The sequence below is a fragment of the Ranitomeya imitator genome, chromosome 4, assembly GCF_032444005.1.
Source record: "Ranitomeya imitator isolate aRanImi1 chromosome 4, aRanImi1.pri, whole genome shotgun sequence".
In the NCBI taxonomy this organism is placed as follows: Eukaryota; Metazoa; Chordata; class Amphibia; order Anura; family Dendrobatidae; genus Ranitomeya; species Ranitomeya imitator.
The window spans coordinates 514,458,498-514,479,273 of record NC_091285.1 but is presented as its reverse complement, the minus strand read 5'-3'; the positions used below and the strand labels follow the sequence as shown (position 1 = coordinate 514,479,273).

Below are 20,776 nucleotides of genomic sequence, written 5' to 3'. Positions count from 1 at the left end.
AAGAGCGACGCCTAGGATAGGAGGCGCGCAACCATGTCCTCAGTAGGGGACGCCGAGCACCCTCATGGAGAGGGAACGGAACAGCGCAGTAAGAGCGGTAGCGGCCGCTCAAGGAGAAGCAGCAGCAGCGTGGTACGGGGGCAGCAGCTTCCGAGCGCCCCAGCGTCACATTTGGATCCTACTCCTCCAGAACCGGTATTCACAGGATCAGCCTTATGGTGAGTGTTAAATCAGACACCTGGTGCTGATATGGTCTGTTATTTGTGCTTTGTTTTAGGGAAAAAAGACCACAAAATCTAAGCACAAGCAATGTGCTCTATGCATGACACCAATGCCTGACAGTTATACCAAAAGGCTGTGTCAGGCGTGCATATCTCAGACCTTAGAAGAGGAAGCTCCCCTTCGGTCATCAGACCTTAGAGCGGTCATCAGGGAAGAAATTAGCTATTCCCTTAGAGGCAGCCGCCAGGAAAGGTCGGGCAGGGACATATCGCCAGGATCTAGCCTGTCCCTGCAAGAAGGGGAATGTTCCCGCTCCTCATCTCCATCCTCGTCAGATGAAGAGGGAAGGCCTTGTTTCTCGGTGGACAACATGGACATGTTAGTTAAAGGAGTCCGAGCTACCATGGGTGTTGCAGAGAGCAAGGAACCAAGGTCCGCACAGGACATAATGTTTGCGGGCTTGTGCCAGAGGAGTCGTAAGGCGTTCCCGGTGGTGGATACGGTTAAGACTCTTATAAAAAGAGAATTGGATAAGCAGGTTAAGGGTTTCCTTCCATCATCAGCTAAAAGAAGGTATCCCTTTGAAGATAATGAGCTGGCAGAGTGGATGAAAGTCCCGAAAGTGGATACAGCGGTGGCTTCTACATCTAAAGCCGGTACCTTGCCGCTGGAGGACGTGGGCCTTCTGAAAGACCCATCAGATAGGAAGGCGGACATGTTTTTGAGGAAAGTATGGGAATCAACTGCAGGGGCGTTCAAACCTGCTATCTCTAGCACGTGTACGGCTAGATCCGTCATGGTGTGGATATCCCAACTGGAAGAACAGCTGAAGTCCAAGGTGCCCAGAGACAAGATGTTGAACTCCCTTTCGCAAATACGTGAAGGGGTGGCGTATTTAGCGGACGCGTCAGTGGATTCTTTAAAATTGGCGGCAAGATCAGCAGGTCTCTCAAATGCTGCTCGCCGAGCCCTATGGCTTAAGACCTGGAAAGGGGATGCCCAGGCGAAAGCTAAACTGTGTACAATACCGTGTAGGGGTGAGTACCTGTTTGGCCCGGTATTGGATGATATCCTAGCTGAGGATAGGAAGAAAGGTTTTCCTAAAGCTTTCAATCCTACCTTTAGGAATACCTTCAGGAGACGCTTCCAATACCGAAGACCTTACCACAACCGAGACTGGGAACCATCAGACCCAAAAAAGAAAGGTTCGGACTTTAACGCTTCGTCATCTTCCTCAAGAAGAAGAAGAAACTATCGTTAATAGAGATCTTCCAGTAGGGGGCAGGTTAAAATACTTCCATGCTCAATGGGCCAAAATAACTTCGAGCAATTGGGTTCTAGGTATAATCAATTCAGGGTTAAAATTAGAGTTCCGGGAAAGACCTTCTGAATTTTATATCTTAACTGCCCCTGATTCCTTAGACCAACAAAAGGCCCTTGAAAAAGAGGTCCAAATGCTAAGACGGAATAAAGTCATAGTGGAGGTTCCAAAACATCAACAGGGGAAAGGGTTCTATTCCCCTTTATTTTTAATCTCCAAGCCAGATGGATCCTTTAGAACCATCATAAACTTACGGAGATTAAACAAACATCTAGAGTATCATGCCTTTAAGATGGAATCTATTAAAAGGGCAACTAATCTTCTCTTTCCCAGATGTTATATGACAGTCCTGGATTTAAAAGATGCGTATTACCATCTGCCCATTCACCAGGATCATCAACAATTCCTCAGAATGGCGGTGCGCTTAAACGACCAGGTCAGACACTTTCAGTTTGCTGCAATGCCCTTTGGTCTATCTATGGCACCGAGGGTGTTTACTAAAGTAATGGCCTATGTCAGAGAACAGGATACGTTAATTATACCCTACTTGGATGACTTCCTGGTAGTAGGAAATTCCTTTGGCCAGTGTAGTACTCGCCTAAATCATGTCATATCTTCCTTACAGGACTTGGGTTGGATAGTCAATATGGAGAAGTCAAGACTCGACCCATCAACAACTCAGACTTTCCTAGGTATTCTGCTGGATTCGGAAGTGCAACAATGTTTCCTTCCGGAGGAGAAAAAGCAGAGGGTTGTGCACAAAGTCAGTACGGTAACAAGGAAGCCAGATCTGACTTTAAGAGACGCTATGTCCCTTCTGGGATCTCTAACGTCCTGCATACCAGCCGTCCAGTGGGCTCAATTCCACACTCGAGTGTTACAGGCCCAAGTCTTGGATACAGAGAGAAGTCTTCAAGGGCAATTAGGCGGAAGACTCAGGCTCTCCAGCACCACTCTACACAGTCTGAGATGGTGGTTAAACAGAAGACATTTAGGGAAAGGAGTACGCTGGAGTGTAGTACCAGACAACACGGTCACAACTCATGCCAGTCCAATAGGTTGGGGAGCTCACATAGGAGACTCAAGGGCAATGGTCTCTCTTAGAGGCTCAAGAGTCCTCAAATTGGAAAGAGCTCACAGCAGTAAAGAAGGCCTTACTCAGGTTGCTTCCATCTCTGCAGGATTCACATGTAAGAGTCCAGACAGACAACACAACAGTAGTGGCGTATCTCAACCATCAAGGGGGTACAAGGTCAAGATCCCTAATGAACACCGCCACAGACATACTCGAAATAGCCGAAGCCCACTTTCGCTCTCTATCAGCTGTGCACATTCGGGGAGAGCTCAACACAGAGGCAGATTACCTCAGCCGTCATTCTCTACGTCAGGGAGAATGGGTTCTAGATCGACGGGTGTTCAGACAGATAGTGGACCTGTGGGGATTGCCCGTTATCGATCTATTCGCAACGAGAGAGAACAGGCAGACCAGGAAGTTCGCTTCTCTTCGGGTGGCGGACAGGCCCTGTATAATAGACTCCCTTCAAATACACTGGAATTTTCCTCTAGCTTACGCGTTCCCTCCAATGTGTCTGATCCCGTTAGTCCTCAGGAAGATCAGGGAGGACAGGGCGAGAGTGATCCTGATTGCCCCCTTTTGGCCCAGGAGGGCATGGTTCTCGTTACTCAGGGCAATGTCTGTGTCCGACCCCTGGGTACTGCCGACCAGCCCGGAGCTTCTTTCTCAGGGTCCATTCCGTTACCCCAATGTGGAATCCCTGCATCTGACGGCGTGGAATTTGAGAGGGAGTTATTGAGGAGAAGAGGGTTTTCAGAAGCTCTCATATCTACCCTTTTAAATAGCCGGAAAGAAGTTACCACTAAAATCTATGCTAAAACTTGGAAAAAGTTCCTTGCCTTCTACCAAAATCCCTTTTCTGGCAAGGTCCCAATTCCGGCTATTCTGGAGTTTTTACAGAGGGGCCGAGAATTGGGCTTGGCGGTAAATACCCTTAGAGTCCAAGTATCAGCTTTGGGAGCGTTATATAACAGTGATGTGGCGGGAAATAGATGGGTTTCCCGATTTATCAGGGCCACTGAACGTAGTAACCCAGTATATATTCCTAGATTACCACCATGGGATCTAAATTTGGTCTTAGACGCCTTAACAGAACCCCCCTTTGAGCCATTAGATTCTGTCTCCATAAAAAATTTAACCTTAAAAACAGCCTTCCTAGTAGCCCTGACCTCTGCTAGGAGAGTGAGTGACTTACAAGCTTTGTCGATAGACCCTCCTTATTTAATGGTCTTTCAGGACAGGGTAGTGTTAAAACCTGATCCAGCATACCTACCAAAAGTAGCTTCCAAATTTCATAGAAGTCAAGAAATAATTTTACCATCTTTCTGTAACAATCCGAATTCAGCTGACTAGCAGAAATATCACATGTTAGATGTCAGAAGAACTCTATTAGAGTACCTACACAAAACAGAACCATGGAGGCAGAGTAGGGCTCTGTTTATTTCCTTTCAGAATCCAAGGAAAGGGGCGAGTGTAACTAAAGCATCTATCGCCAGATGGATAAGAGATGCCATATATCTTGCTTATACTGCTAAAGGCCAGACACCACCAGATGGCATCAGGGCCCACTCCACTCGAGCCATGGCCTCATCCTGGGCGGAAAGAGCGGACGTCTCCATAGACGTAATATGTAAGGCGGCAACTTGGTCATCTCCTTCCACCTTTTATAGACATTATCGTCTTGATTTATCTTCAGAGGCCAATTTAGTTTTTGGCCGTACAGTACTTAGTGCTGTAGTCCCTCCCAGGTGATTGATCTTTGAAAATCTCTCGTAGGGGTGCTGTCGTGGCGATAGGAAAACCGGTTTTTACGTACCGGTAATAGGATTTTACGGAGCCACGACAGCAACCGCACATTCCCCCCCGTAGTTATTCACTGGTTTCTGCACCCTTTGGGGAAAGTGTGCTTGTTAAAAATCACTCTTTAGAAGGTGATGGTATTTAGTAATGTTTAAGTATATATGTTTATGTACTAACTCAATGGCGGTGTCCCTTATACTCTGAAACACAAACTGGAGTGGTGAGGGGGACCGCCCCTTTAAATCCTGTAGGTTCCTGTCCGGAAGGTGGGCGGATCCCCTCTCTCGTAGGGGTGCTGTCGTGGCTCCGTAAAATCCTATTACCGGTACGTAAAAACCGGTATCATCCGAGTGATGTGCGCTATAAGCGGACCCCAGCAATGGAGGAGATGGAGAAATTTATTTCTCCGCCTCCCCCGCAGCTGTGCTCCGATCTTCCCTGTGCGAGAGAATCTGAGCACAGACGCATGACACTCGGCTCCTGCTCTGCTGCGAGCAGGAGCCGAGTGTCATTAGCATATCGCATCCAGTTCTCTCGCATCGGATGCAATACGCCAGTGTGACGCCAGCCTAAGAGTTGCAAAAGCTGTGTCTTTCACAACAAGCTCTGAGCCGTCTTTTAAACATATCTGCTGTCATTCTTAGGCCTCTTTCACACTTCCATCTTTCTTTTTCTGTCACAATGCGCTGTTTTGCGAAGAAAAACAAAAAAAAAAACTGTTCCAGCAAGTGTTTCTGCTGGATCCGTTTTTTTCTCATAAACTTGTATTCGTGATGGATGGCCTTCCGTTTCATCCGTCGTGCACTGGATCCGTCGTAAAATCACTGTCCATCGTGCGGAGACAATGCACAGAGGAATGTTTTTTGTGCACGTCGGAAAATCGGGCAGCGACGGATTGTGCACTGTCCGTCGTTGGCTATAATGGAAGCCTATGGACTCAGGATCTGTCGCTGACTGTCAAAAGCAGGAATCCAGTGACGGGTTCCATCTTTTGAAACTGAGCATGCGAGGAATAATTTCCCGTCAGGGAAATTCTCTCTCTCTCTCTCTCTCTCGCTCTCTCTTCTTACTATTGATGCTGACTATGCAGCATCAATAGTAAAAAGATATGATGTTAAAAATAATTAAAAAAAATCTTGATATTCTCAACTTCCGGTGTCCCCCGCAGCCTTCCCGATGCTCGCAATGCTCCTGTTCCCAGTAATGCATTGCGAGAATGACCTGTGATTATGTAGGGGTGTCTTGAGACCGCTACTTCATCGGGTCATTTCGCAAGGCATTACTGGGAACTGGAGCGTCACGAGCATCGGGAAGGCTGCGGGGGACGCTGGAAGGTGAGAATATCAAGATTTTTTTTTTTTTTTTTTCAATTCTTATTTTCAACATTATATTTTTTACTATTGATGCTGCATAGTCAGCATCAGTAGTAAAAAGTTGGTCACACTTGTCAAACACTGACAGGTTGATAACGCTTGTCAAACAATCAGTTTTCCAAGCGATGCTACAGATCGCTTGGGAAAACGCTACGGATCCGTCAAAAGAATCGTATCCAGTGCATTAGTTTTGTACAATCTGCACAGGATCGTCTTTTCAACATTTTGACGGATTGTGACTGATTGTAAAAAAACAAAACAAAAAAAAACCGGATGTGTGAAAGAGGCCTTAAGAGTAGCTTTGTCACTTACAAAATATCTTGTAACTGATGTTTGAGACACTGTTTCCTCCTCCTTTGCATTGTGGAAAGTGCTGGGCACTGGTTTTTTTGGACATGAGCCCCTCATCCAGCGCAGTGCCAACTCCTTCCATGCCATAAAAAGCGTCTCTCGTAAGAAAATATCAATATAATGATCCCAAGTCTCCTCTTCCCATACTCCAAATATGCAAATTAATGGATCAAGGGGAACTGGAATTAATAGCCAAGATGTTAATAGTGACGTCACCTTTTTCCAGTAATGAAGAATGATAGGGCACCTTCATATCATGTTCATAAAGTCTGCATCCATTGAGTGTAGAGGAGCTGCGGAGACACCATCACGTGTTTCTCAACGCAGGCAGTGAATAGCCAGGCCTTTCCCCGGGAAGGAACAACCAAGGGAAGGGCAGCATCCAATAAAGGAAAACCTCCAATAAAGGAAAACCACCTATGCCAAGCATGGTATCCATCCACAGACAGCTGTTTCGGGGTTTTTGCCCCTCCTCATCAGTGTGGAGTAGGAAACTGGCTATCAGGAGCAGTGCCTGGTAGAAAGTCTATAAAGGCACGGATGATTGACCTCGTGGAGACCAAAACATCCAACACCGTGGAGACACCATCACGTGTTTCTCAACGCAGTGATCCAGAACACTGCCCCCAAATATGCAAATGCATGTAGAGGAGCTGCGGATACACCATCACGTGTTTCTCTGTTTTCCTTTATTGGATGTTTTCCTTTATTGGATGCTGCCCTTCCCTTGGTTGTTCCTTCCCGGGGAAAGGCCTGGCTATTCACTGCCTGCGTTGAGAAACACGTGATGGTGTCTCCGCAGCTCCTCTACATGCATTTGCATATTTGGTCAGTGGACTGGTGATTCAACAGAGCTGGAAAATAGCCATTTTTCCACAAGGGCATTTCCGCTATAATATCTATGAATCCAATAGTTTTTTAAATTTGCCTCCAAACTGCTCGTGCCAGACGAAGTAAGGGTAGTAAACGGGGGACACTTATTTTCTTCAGTTCCAGGATGTTTAGTGGACAGTCATTTCGGGCCGAATGAAGCAGGTGACTTCCAGAATTAGGGAGATAGTTATTGGGCATCCATTTATTGATTGCTCTAGCCTGACTAGCCAAGTAATAACAGCTTTGAAAACTTCAGGCTGTAAGCGTTGTAAATTTCTTTTTAGATTGGAAGCTCTATATATTTTAGGAATCTGAGTTGGTTCCTTTTATTCTGACTCCACCAAAATGGACTCCATGACTGACTTCACAGCCCAGGTTGCAGACATTGCTGCATCAAAAATGTGGCTTTTGGCAGGAAACACTGTGCATAAAAAAAAAAAAAAAAATGCTCATTTGTAACGCATTCTTTGTCATTTGGGTGGAATTTGAAACTGCTTAAAATCTGTAAGGATAAAATAAGCAACGTGCATGAGTTCAGGGATCTCATTCACTTTGTTGGGACTAGGTAATGTTTCCGGTTTTGTGACAACTCCTAGGAAAAACCCTACAAAAAGGCAGCAAATGTGTATTGTGTGCACATACTCTTAAGATTAAAGCTTTGGACTATTCTGAAGTGGCTTCTATGAGCCGATCTAAATCTTATTGAACATCTCGGGAAGGAGCTGAAACCTGCAGTCTGGAGAAGACACCATCACACCTCCGACAGCTGGAGCAGTTTCCTTATGAGGTGTGAGCCAAAAAAAAAAAAAATTATATATATATATATATTTTTTTTTTTTTTTTTTTTTTTTTTTTTTTTAAACCAAACCATTTAAAAGTTTGATTCTCATTGGTTGGAATTCAGTAATTATGAACGGACATTTACGTTTGTCAGTTTCACATTATTTCCGTGCCCATTGTGGTCCTTTCTTACCCTTTGCTATTAAAGTTACAACAATTTTGTGTGTGTACATCTTTGCACATTCAGTGTCCACGGACTGAGGTATGCCATTATGTAATAATCCTACACTCTCTAACATGAATTTCCTTTTTTTTTCCTCCACAGGAGGTGTCGGAAATGAAAAAACGCCATGATACCAAGATTGTAGAAATTGATTCTGGCCGACGCATAGAATTTGAAAGCAAACTAGCTGAAGCTTTACAGGAACTAAGGAATGACCATGAACAGCAAATCAAAGACTACAAGGAGCAGCTAGAAAAGACATTTTGCGCTAAGGTGATTCTTTGGGGTTTTCTCGTGAACTCATAAATGAACATCAGGGTTTTAGATATTGTAGATTAGCATAATAGTGGACCTCTACATTAATGCAATATTAAAATTTGCCTGATTAGGTTCAATGAATGCTTTCCCATACCTCCCAACCGTCCCGAATCCAGCGGGACTGTCCTGATTTTGACAGTCAGCCCCGCGATCCCGGGTGGGACATTAGTTGTCCCGCACTGGTTGGGAGGTGTGAAATATCACCAGGTCAGCTCCCTGAGTCCCTGCACCCGCAGAGCTGCACACCACATATTGGCTGCTCTGTGCGCACAGGACCTGTGATGAGGTAACAGGATGGGAGGAATCAGGGGTCACATGATCGGGCGGACCTCCGTGTACAGGACTCTGCTGGTTGCCATGGCGCCGGACAAGGGTAAGCGTAAGTGTGAGGTCAGGAGGTGTTTACAGTGTGGATGTAGCATAGCTGTGTGTGTGTACGAGGTGTATGGATCGGAGCAGCATGTGAAAGGTGTATGGAGCGGAGTCGTATGTGTAAGAGGTGTATGGAGCCGTGTGCATGAGGTGTACGGATTGGAGCGGCATGTGAAAGGTGTACGGAGCGGAGTCGTGTGTGTGTGTGTGTAAGAGGTGTATGGAGCGGAGCAGCGTGTGAAAGGTGTATGGAGCAGTCGTGTGTGTACGAGGTGTGCAGAGCAGAGCCATGCGTGTACAAGGTATATGGAGCGGAGCAGTGTGTGCAATGTGCATAGAGTGGAGCCGTGTGTGTACACGGAGTGGTGCCGTGTGTGTACGAGGTGAGCGGAGCCATGTGTATGCAAGGTATATGGCGTGGAGCAGCGTGTGCAATGTGTATGGAGCGGTGTGTGTACGAGGTGTACAGAGTAGTGCCGTGTGTGTACGAGATGTATGGAGAGGAGCCGTGTGTGTATAAGGTGTACCAAGCGGAGCAGCGTGTGCAATGTGTATGGAGCGAAGCCGAGTGTACAGAGTGGAGCCGTGTGTGTGTGAGGTGTATGGAGTGGAGCCGCATGTGCAAGGTGTATGGAGCGCAGTCGTGTGTGTACGAGGTGCATGGAGCGCAGTCGTGTGTGTACGAGGTGTATGGAGCGGAGGCGCGTGTGTACGAGGTGTATGGAGCGGAGGCGCGTGTGTCCGAGGTGTATGGAGCGGAGGCGCGTGTGTCCGAGTTGTGTGGAGCGGAGGCGCGTGTGTACGAGGTGTACGGAGCGGAGGCGCGTGTGTACGGAGCAGATATTGCTCCTCGCTCTGACATTAACTGGCACAGGAGACACAGAGAGGTCTTTATCAGTGGCGTATCACAGCTTCAGCAACGTGAGCAGTCAGCGGTTCAGCTGGATGACACCATTCAGCACCGTGGGAGTGGAAGCTGCCGGCTGCTGCGAGGGTGCGTGGTGAAAGGTGTGTGTAGTGATGGAGAAGGCAATGATGGGGGTAACCATGTGTGGCCATTATACTGTACCCAGCATCGTGTGGGGCCATTATACTATACCAAGCATCGTGTGGGGCCATTATACTGTACAAAGCATCATGTGGGGCCATTATTCAGTATGGAGCATTATGTGTGGCCATTATACAGTATGGGCCACTGTGTGGCCATTATACAGTATGGAGCATCATGTGGAGCCATTATACAGTAAGGAACATCATGTGTGGCCATTATACAGTACGAAGCATCATGTGGGGCTATTATACAGTATGGAGCATAATGTGGCCATTATACAGTATGGAGCATCATGTGTGGCCATTATACAGTATGCAACATCATGTGGGCCCATTATACTGTATGGAGCATCACATGGGGCCAGTACACTGTGTGCAGCATCATTTGGGGCCATTATACAGTATGGAGCATCACGTGGGGCCAGTACACTGTACGCAGCATCATTTGGGGCCATTATACAGTATGGAGCATCATGTGTGGCCATTATACAGTATGGAGCATCACGTGGTGCCAGTACACTGTAAGCAACATCATTTGGGGCTATTATACAGTATGGAGCACTGTGTGGCCATATTTTTTTGGTTTATAATTGTTTATGAAACATTGAGATCAGAAGTGCTAAATAGGTGTGGTTGGGGCGTGACTAGTTGTGAAATGGGTGTGGTCAGAGGTGTGGCTTAAAATTTGCCGCTGCGAGCGCTGCTAACTTTGTCCCTCTTTCCCTTCCTCAAAAGTTGGGAGGTATGGCTTTCCCCTTATATTAAAAGCTTTAGCTGGTCTAGGAAAGTACAAAGGTATTCTTCATTGAAGCACTGAACATCTGATGTGTCGACCAAGGAGAAGTAACAAGCAAAGTGTGATCACATGTGACTTTCTTACAATCCTTAAATACAGCTCTGCTGGAAATCTCTGCACAACTGGAGACCAACGTGTTATTGAGCAGGGAAGAAGCAGTGAGAGAGATGCCGTACTAAACTCTGCCCTTGTGCCCATCTGAAAAGACGGATACTGCAAGATAAAAGCAAAAAAGTTCAAAATTGCATGCCTAGAGAAATTATGAACCCAAATGGCATTCGCCCTGGGATTTCGTCTGAGATTTTTGTTTTCTCAGGGATTCAGACAGAAAGCCTGACTATGTAGGCAAGGTGGGTCTGAATGCAGTGAGAAAAACTTTTCCACAAGTATATACAAGATTCTGGATTTTCTTTTCTCCTACGCCTCATTGGGGGACACAGGACCATGGGTGTTATGCTGCTGCCACTAGGAGGACACTAAGTAATACAGAAAGAATAGCTCCTCCCCTGCAGTATACACCCTCTTGCTGGCTCCAAGTGAACCAGTTCTTGCTTAGTGTCTGTAGGAGACACTTGGGTCTGCTTTCAGACCCCACCATTTTTTTTTTTTTTTTTTCATTTTTATTCTATTTTTTCCTTAACGGAGCGAATGGGGGCGACGGATCCTTTTTAGGTTCCGATCTCCCCCGAACCATCAACAGTCAAGAACATGGAGCGTCCCACTCCCGTTCCCTTTCCTGCACCGTTGGATGCCAGCCCTGAGCTCACTTTACGGGCGACGGTTCCTTCGCGTTCCGATCTCCCCCCTCCATAACAGGCGACCACATGGTGTAGCCCTCCATTTACCTCTTCTGGAGCCAGGTGTATAGCCAGACATAATGATTATGGCGTCCGTGCAGCTCCTCACTGCATCACCACTGTGATAGCTGATGATTGAAGGCAGCAGAAGCTCTCCACCCCCTCCCTGACTATGGTGACGGTGGATTGAGCACCGGCCCACCGCATCTACCGTGAGTACACCTGCGGGGCCCTGGCACTGGGGGGTCCTGGTCCCTGGGTTAAGGGAGGTCCGCAGATACCTTTAAAGCCCAGGTCCATGGGTCACGTCGGTCTGCAAATAGCGGTCGCGGCGCTGCAGGCCGCAACCGCAAGCTTAAAATTTACCCCCGGCTTTTCTCTTTTCAAGGCAAGAACGTTGGCTCCGCCCACCAGCAGTTACCGCCGCCCACTCTGGCGCTTCTCATTCTGCGAGAAGCGCCTTCTCTTCCTGATCTCGGCGGCCATCTCTGGACACCCACAGGGCTGATGCTGCAGCGCTGCTCCAGCCTTTTGAATCACAGCCTCAGGGATGAGCGATTTCTGTGAACACATTGCGGACCTCCCCCGGGGACTCAATACACAGGACCTGGGTAAGCTGCAGAAACATAGCTTAACCCTTCCCCTGCTAGTAAGTGCTCTCCTCAAGGCTACACTATGTCTCAATTAAAGCCTAGCAAAAAGTCTGGGAAAACCCACTGTGTTTTTTGCTGCTTGTACCTCTTGTAAGGTATCTCTACCTCGGGGTCACAATACTGCGTTATGCTCAGCTTGTGAACCGGTGACTGCTCACGAACCACCTGTTACTGATTCCGAACCCAGTGAGCCTAGTCCCCCTGAGTGGGCTACCTCCCTTACCCGGTCTGTGGCATCCCTGGCCAAAGCGTGACTCGTTCCGAGACCCTTCCTTTAACCAGGGCACTCTTACGGACAACACTTCCGATCATGAGAACCCCTTGTACACTAGGGATCGTACCTTACCAAGGAGCTCTCGCTCTTCCAGGAAAAGGACTCATGCCTTGTCCTCAGACCATCACCGGGAATCGGTTTCTGAGAGTTCCCTCTCTCGCTCCCCCTCCCTTGGTGCTAGTAGAGAACCTGTCTCAGAGGACGATTCTGACACATTCCTAGATCAGGAATTTCAACACGATCAGGAGACTCTCGACTCTCTCATTGAGTCAGTAAACCAGGTCCTGAAGCTGGATGAGGAACCTTTATCTAAAACGGATCATGCGGTGTCCTTAAAGAGGATCAAGCGGGCTCACAGAGTTTTCGCCAATCATCCCGAATTTACGGAGATCGTTGAATCTCATAGGATACGTCCAGATAAACGCTTCACAGGGCAAAGAACCATGGAGTCAAAATATCCCTTTGCTCCTGATCTAAGTACCGTATATACTCGAGTATAAGCCGACTCCCCTAATTTTGCCACAAAAAACTGGGAAAACTTAATGACTCGAGTATAAGGCTAGGTTCAGATTGCGTTAGTGCAATCCGTTTAGCGCCTAGCGCTAGCGGATTGCGCTAACGCAATGTGTTGTAAAGGGGTCGCGTTAAACGTCCCCGCTCTCGCAGATCTCTGATCTGCGAGAGCGGGGAACGGACCGCGGGCGCGCCTCGGACGCTGCAAGCAGCGTTCGCGGCGCGCGACAAAACACCGGTACATCGCTATCGCGTGCCGAAAGTGGCAGGCGCTAGAGATGCGCGTCCCCATTGGTGTTATTGGGCACGCTAACAGACGCGTTGCACGGCGTTATTTTCGCCGTGCAACGCTGTCTGTTAGCGCGATCCCATTAACGCAATGGGAACCAAGCCTAGGGTGGAAAATGCAGCTGCTACCGGTAAATGTCAAAAGTAAAAATAGATACCAATAAAAGTAAAATTAATTGAGACATCAGTAGGTTGTGTTTTTGAATATCCATATTGAATCAGGAGCCCCACTGTTGTGGATTCTGTTTTTGGGCTCCCTCTGGTGGTTACTGATGGTACTGGGTGACTTGTGTTTTCTGCGGTCTCTGGTGTCCACCTGTTCTATCAGGATATGGGAGTTTCCTATTTAACCTGGCTTTCTTGTCATTTCCTCGCCGGCTATCAATGTAATCAGTGTGTCTTGTTACCTCTGCTTCCCGCTTCTGTAAATCTTCAGGACAAGCTAAGTTTTTGATTTTCCTGTTCCACGTTTTGCTTAATTTTTGTCTTAGTCCAGCTTGCAGATATGTGATTCCTTTTTGCTGGTTGCTCTAGTGGGCTGATATTACTCCTCATGTTCCATGAGTTGGCACATGAGTTCAAGTAATTTCAGGATGGTTTTTTGTAGGGTTTTTCGCTGACCGCGCAGTTCACTTTTGTATCCTCTGCTATCTAGCTTTAGCGGGCCTCATTTTGCTGAATCTGTTTTCATAACTACGTATGTGCTTTCCTCTCATTTCACCGTCATTACATGTGGGGGGCTGCTATTTCTGTGGGGTGTTCTCTGGAGGCAAGAGAGGTCTGTGTTTCTTCTAATAGGGGAAGTTAGTCCTTCGGCTGGAGCGAGACGTCTAGGATCATCGTAGGCACGTTCCCCGGCTACAGCTAGTTGTGTGTTTAGGTTCAGGATCGCGGTCAGCTCAGTTTCCATCACCCTAGAGCTTGTTTTGTTTTTTGTGCTTGTCCTTTTGTGATCCCCTGCCATTGGGATCATGACACCCCATATAATGCTCCATAAAGTTTATGATGGCCCCATAAGATGCTCCATAGACACATTTGCCCAATATAATTCTGCACAAATGTTGATTATGGCCCCATAAGATGCTCCATACAGACACTTGCCCCATTTGCTGTTGCTCCGATTTAAAAAAAAAAAAAAAAGCCACATACCTCTCCGTCGCTCAGGCCCCCGGCACTTTCAATACTCACCTGACTTCGTTCCGGCGCCGCTCCTTCTTCAGCGTCTTCTGCACTGACGTTCAGGCAGAGGGCGCGCACTAACCATGTCATCGTGCCCTCTGACCTGAGCGTCACTGCAGAAGACGCTGAAGATGGAGCGGCACCGGAACGAGGAGCAGGTGAATATCGCGCAGCGCTCCCCTCCCCGTTATACTCGCCTGCTCCTGGCGCGGTGCAGTCCCTGCTTCCCCGGCGCTGCAGCTTCCTGTATTGAGCGGTCACCGTTACCGCTCATTACAGTAATGAATATGCGGCTCCACCCCTATGGGAGGTGAAGCCGCATATTCATTACTGTAATGAGCAATACCATGTGACCGCTCACTACAAAAAGAAGCTGCGGCGCCGGAGTCGGACCTGCAGGGACCGCGCCTCGAGTAGGTGAGTATTAGACAGCCCCCGCTCCCCCTCCCCTGCCGACCCCTGGGTATGACTCGAGTATATGCCGAGAGGGGGACTTTCAGCCTCAAAAAATGGGTTGAAAATCTCGGCTTATACTCGAGTATATACAGTAAATATTGGTCAGTCTCCTCCGGTAGATCCTCCAGTTTCGCGCCTAGCTACTAAATATATCTTGTCCTCTTCAGAGGGCGCCTCGATCAAAAACCCCACCGATCGTCAGATCGACAATATGGCGCGTTCACCTTTTGAAGCCTCAGCAGCCGCACTCTTTCCATCTTTTGCTGCTATGTGGGTGGCTAAGGCTATGACGACCCATTGGGCTGAAGTTTTGTCTTCAGCTGTTCTTTCTGGATACCAATCTTCCCCCCCACCCCCCCCCCCCACCCCCCCTGAGGTAGCAGACCTTGCTACTCAGATAGCCAGAGCTGGGGATTTTCTAGTTACCTCGTCTCTGGATGCCGCTGACTGCGCTTCTCAAGCAGCAGCAAACTCCATCACCATTTGGAGGTCCTTATGGCTCAGGGACTGGCATGCGGATTCTGCTTCCAAAAAATCATTGACTTCTTTACCATATCAGAGCGGTCGCCTTTTTGGCAAAAAAACTCGATCAATTAATTTCCGACGCCACTGGAGGGAAGAGTAAGTTTCTCCCACAACCGAGACCCTTTTGGCCCTTTCGGAACCAGCAACAGCAGGCTCGGTCCCGAATTATTTATTTATTTATTTTTGTTCCATCTCAAATTGGTCCTCTACTTCCACATCTTCCGGACCCGGCTGGGCACAGCGCAGGGATAGAGGCCTCAGACCCCTTACAAACCTTCCCCTTCATGGAGAGGCAAGCCTAGGCATTCAGGATCCAGGGGGTCCAGACCGGGCAGATCTCCCACACAATGACTCCCTGTGGTATCCGGGGGACACCCTCAAAGTAGGCGGCCGCCTGCATTCCTTTAGCGACGCATGGCTCTCGGTCGTTCACGACGAATGGGTCCGTGACCTAGTGTCCTCCTGATACAAGATACAATTCTCCTCCCTTCCACCAAACCGTCTTTTCCGGTCGTCTCCTCCTCCCAGGGCAAAGGCATCACAGTTCTTCCAAGCCATAAGCTCTCTAATAGAAGACGGGGTTATTATCCCGGTCCTTCCAAGCGAAAGGTTTCAAGGTGTTTATTCAAACCTGTTCATTGTTCCAAAGAAGGACGGTACAGTACGGCCCATACTGGTTCTAAAACTGCTGAACAAGTTTGTCAGGGTACGACGGTTCCGAATGGAATCGCTTAGTTCTGTCATCTCCTCCATGGGAAAAGGCGAGTTCCTGGCGTCTATACAGGACGCGTACCTCCACATTCCAATTTTCCCCTCTCACCAGAGGTTCCTTCGCTTCGCAGTTCAGGAACAACACTTCCAATTCTTTGATTTGCCACTCTGCCTCGCCACTGCTCCTAGCGTATTCACCAAGGTCATGGCGGCTGCAGTGGCCATCCTTCACACCCGAGGCGTGGTGGTGCTACCGTATCTAGACGATATCCACATCAAAGGCCCCTCTTTCCGCGCCTGCAAGGAGGCTGTGAACATCACAACAGATTCTCTTTCTCGCCTTGGTTGAAAGATAAACTTCAAAAAATCTTCCCCAGTACCAGATCAGCGAATTTCCTTTCTAGGAATGATACTGGACTCGTCCCAGGGGTTGGTGCTTCTTCCCTCGGAAAAGATCTCAGCCTTACAGCGGGAAGCTCAGAAGTTCTCTCAACCTCACATTCACTCTCTGCGCTTAAGTTCTCGGCAGGATGGTAGCAGCTATGGAGGCGGTTCCATTTGCCCAATTACACTTCCGTCCCTTACAGTATGCCCTCCTGGCTGTTTGGGACAGGAACCCATTCTCCCTCAACCGTTGGTTCTTCCATCACCAGCGAGTCAGACAGTCTCTAAGGTGGTGGACATTGAAGTCCTCCCTGAATCAAGGGAAGTCTTTTCTTCCAGTACATTGGCTAGTTGTGACAACAGATGCCAGTCTTCTAGGCTGGGGAGCGGTGTTCCTACATCACTCCTCAGGGCCGCTTGTCACTTCAGGAATCAAGCCTTCCGATCAACATCTTAGAAATTTGGGCAATCAGGTTAGCTCTTCTCCAGTTCCATCCCTTCCTGGCGGGTCGTCCTATCAGGATTCAGTCCGACAATGCCACTGCAGTGGCATACATCAACAGACGGGGGAACCCGTAGCATGGCAGCCATGAGCGAGGTAGGCTACATTCTCCGTTGGGCTGAGGAAAACCGCTCAATGACTTCGGCGGTCACATCCCGGGAGTGGACAATTGGGAGGCAGATTTTCTCAGTCGTCAAGGCTTCGACTCGGGGTAGTGGGGTCTCCATCCGGAGATCTTCCACCAGGTCTGCTGTCGTTGGGGAACTCCGGACGTGGATCTGATGACCTCACGGCTAAATTCCAAAGTTCCCAACTTCATAGCTCGGTCCCACGATCCAGCAGCCATCGGGGCAGATGCACTCGTACTCCCGTGGAATCATTTTCGGCTTCCGTACATATCTTCCCCCGCTCCCCTTATTGCCGAGAGTCATCAAGAAGATCAGAGCGGAGGGAGTATCAGTAATCCTGATTGCGCCAGATTGACCGCGCCGGGCAAGGTACGCGGAACTAGATCAACTAGTCGCCAGTGTTCCCTGGCTTTCACCGAATCGCGCAGACCTGCTATTACAGGGCCCCATTTTCCACCTGAACTCCGAGGCCCTGTGTTTGACGGCATGGCCGTTGAGTCCTGGGTTCTAACCCAGGCAGATTTCTCTCCGGAAGTCATCTCTACCTTGATCAGCGCTAGAAAGCCTACGTCTATGCGCATTTATCATCGCACTTGGAAAACCTTCTTTTCCTGGTGCAACGACCGGGGACGTTCTCCTCTTGAATTGTCTATTCCATTCATCCTCGAATTTTTACAAACGGGTTTGGACTTAAATCTTGCCCTTAGTTCTCTCAAGCGGCAGATTTCAGCCCTGTCCGTTCGTTCCAACGCAGTATTGCCAACAGATTACAAGTGAAGACGTTCATTCAGGGAGTCTCCCATAGGGTGCCGCCCTGTAAGATGCTGTTGGAACCATGGGACCTTAATCTGGTCCTCGGAGTCTTGCAAGAAGCTCCTTTCGAACCTCTACAGGAGGTTTCCCTGTCCTTTCTCTCATGGAAGTTTGCCTTCCTGGTTGCGGTCACGTCCATTAGACGAGTCTCAGAGCTGGCAGCTTTGTCTTGTTAAGTTCCGTTCCTGAATTTTCATCAGGATAAGGTGGTTTTGAGAACATCCCTGTCCTTTTTGCCAAAAGTTGTCTCATCCTTCCATCTCAATCATGAGATTGTCTTACCGTCACTCTGTCCAGCACAGTACATCGCATCGAGAAGTCCCTCCACACACACTGGATTTAGTGAGAGCTCTGAAGAGATGCGTCTTGCGGACGGTGTCTTTCCGCAGGTCAGATGCCCTGATTGTGCTCCCAGAAGGGTCAAGGAAGGGGTTACCCGCTTCCAAGGCGACAATAGCCAAATGGATTTGTTCTGCTATTCGGAAGTCCTACCGAGTCAGAGGTCATCCTGTCCCAGCAGGGATTAAGGCTCATTCCACTCGGTCAGTGGGTGCGTCTTGGGCCATCCGGCACCAAGCTTCGGCAGCACAAATTTGCAGAGCTGTGACCTGGGTCAGTCTGCATACGTATACAAAACATTACCATATTCATTCTTGGGCCTCGGCAGATGCGACCGTCGGCAGACAAATTTTGCAGGCGGCAGTGCCGCATCTGTAACCTCTGGGTACAAGGAGCAATTACGGTTGATTTTTCCCCACCTAGGGACTGCTTTAGGACGTCCCATGGTCCTGTGTCCCCCAATGAGGCATAGGAGAAACAGGAATTTTTGTGTACTCACCGTAAAATCCTTTTCTCCGAGCCAATCATTGGGGAACACAGCACCCACCCTGTTAGCCTTACGGCTTTGGGTTTCTGTGTTGGTTTGGTTTTGACATGGTCCATCCTGGTTAAATGTTAAGCACCTACTGCTTTGTTACCGAACTGGTTCACTTGGAGCCAGCAGGAGGGTGTATACTGCAGTGGACAAGCTATTCTTTCTGTATTACTTAGTGTCCTCCTAGTGGTAGCAGCATAACACCCCATGGTCCTGTCCCCCCAATGATTGGCTTGGAGAAAAGGATTTTACGGTGAGTACACAAAAATCCCTGTTTATGGGCCTCTGTAGCAAATCTGTTACATCGCATGGTAACCATTGGAATATATTAATGAGAATAATCCAACAGGCATTCAGAAAAAGAATTATAATAAGGGAACTGGTCAGTGTTAGGAGCCATTAATAAACTGATTTTAAATACACTTTACTTGTAAAGAAGTTGTACAGTAGCAAGGAGATATTTGTTCAGTTAGTCACTGTGAAAAATGTAAAACATTTATGTCTGCAGATGTATTATAAAAGAATTACAGCTAAAGAGGTAGTAGAGCAGCAGCAAAGAGAAGAAATGGAATTAAAAAACAGGTTGGTAGAGAGTGAAGTCCAAGGACAGATAGTGACCAGCCAAGATCCAGACCAGGTACAAATCTATAGGACGCTAGCATTATAAAGTAAGTAGAGCGAGGCTAGACTGTGAGCCATGAGCGGACCGACAACCACTTGTCTTGATTCATTGTCAGTGACAGGAAATAAACCTCCTGTCAAGCCTCTCTGTTGGGAGACTTCCCCCCCTTCCCCCCCCCCCCCATACACATGTTATGATCGTCTGATCTCCCCAAAACTAGCGTGTTTCTGTACGTTTTAATACAAATGTGTATGGCTCGTTCAACATGTAAAGAAATCCAGCCGTGTGAACTTGCTTACAATTTATGGGAAACGCAGGCTCTGTTCACATGTCCGGTAGTAATATCTGTCTTTTAGATTTGCTTTGGGATCATAAAGTCAATAATAATAATATAAAATATATTTTAAAGGGAACCTGTCACCCCGTTTTTTGAGATTGAGATATAAATACTGTTAAATAGGGCCTGCGCTGTGCGTTACTATAGTGTATGTAGTGTACCCTGATTCCCCACCTATGCTGAGAAATACATTACCAAAGTCGCCGTTTTCGCCTGTCAATCAGGCTGGTCAGGTCAGGTGGGGGTGGTGACATCACTCTTTTCATCCCCAGCTTTCCGTTGGTGGCGTAGTGGTGTGCGCATGTCGCAGTGACGAATCCACTGCGCGCACGTGAAGAAGCAGGGCGCGATCTGCGCTATTACCCCCTGTCATCGGTGGGGGCGGCCATCTTCCTGGGGCCGCGCGTGCGCAGATGGAGTGCTCTGCTGCACGGGGCTTCAGGAAAATGGCCGCGGGATGCCGCGCGTGCGCAGAAGAGATCGCGGCGGCCATTTTCCCAAAGCCAAGATGCAAACTCGGCTTTGGGAAAATGGCTGCCGCGATCTCTTCTGCGCACGCGTGGCATCCCGCGACCATTTTCCTGAAGCCCCGTGCAGCAGAGCACTCCATCTGCGCACGCGCGGCCCCAGGAAGATGGCCGCCCCACCGATGACAGGGGGTAATAGCGCAGATCGCGCCCTGCTTCACGTGCGCGCAGTGGATTCGTCACTGCGACATGCGCACACCACTACGCCACCAACGGAAAGCTGGGGAAGAAAAGAAAAGAGCGATGTCACCACGCCCACCTGACCTGACCAGCCTGATTGACAGGCGAAAACGGCAACTTTGGTAATGTATTTCTCAGCATAGGTGGGGAATCGGGGTACACTACATACACTATAGTAACGCATAGCGCAGGCCCTATTTAACAGTATTTATATCTCAATCTCAAAAAACGGGGTGACAGGTTCCCTTTAATTCTTTTTCCTGATCCAGCGATGTAGAACTTCTTGTTTTTTTTGTCCGGACAAAAAAAACCCCAAAAAACTGATGGCAACTATATCCAGCTTTTAGGCTATGTGCACACGTTCAGGATTTCTTGCAGAAATTTCCTGAGCAAAACCGGGCATTTTCTGCAAGAGATCCGCATGCGTTTTTTGTGCGTTTTTGCACGTTTGACACGTTT

The 20,776-nt window shown here is 48.3% G+C and overlaps 1 protein-coding gene across 2 annotated transcripts in view; it reads left to right on the top strand.

Moving 5' to 3' along the window:
• Window positions 1–20,776, top strand: part of LOC138676620 (lamin-B3-like) — a 98,461-nt gene that overhangs the window by 18,313 nt on the left and 59,372 nt on the right. For both annotated transcript variants that reach the window (XM_069766099.1, XM_069766100.1), the window contains exon 4: window positions 8,121–8,291. In XM_069766099.1, the coding sequence (XP_069622200.1) occupies window positions 8,121–8,291 (171 nt within the window). The remainder of the gene's footprint in view (window positions 1–8,120; window positions 8,292–20,776) is intronic.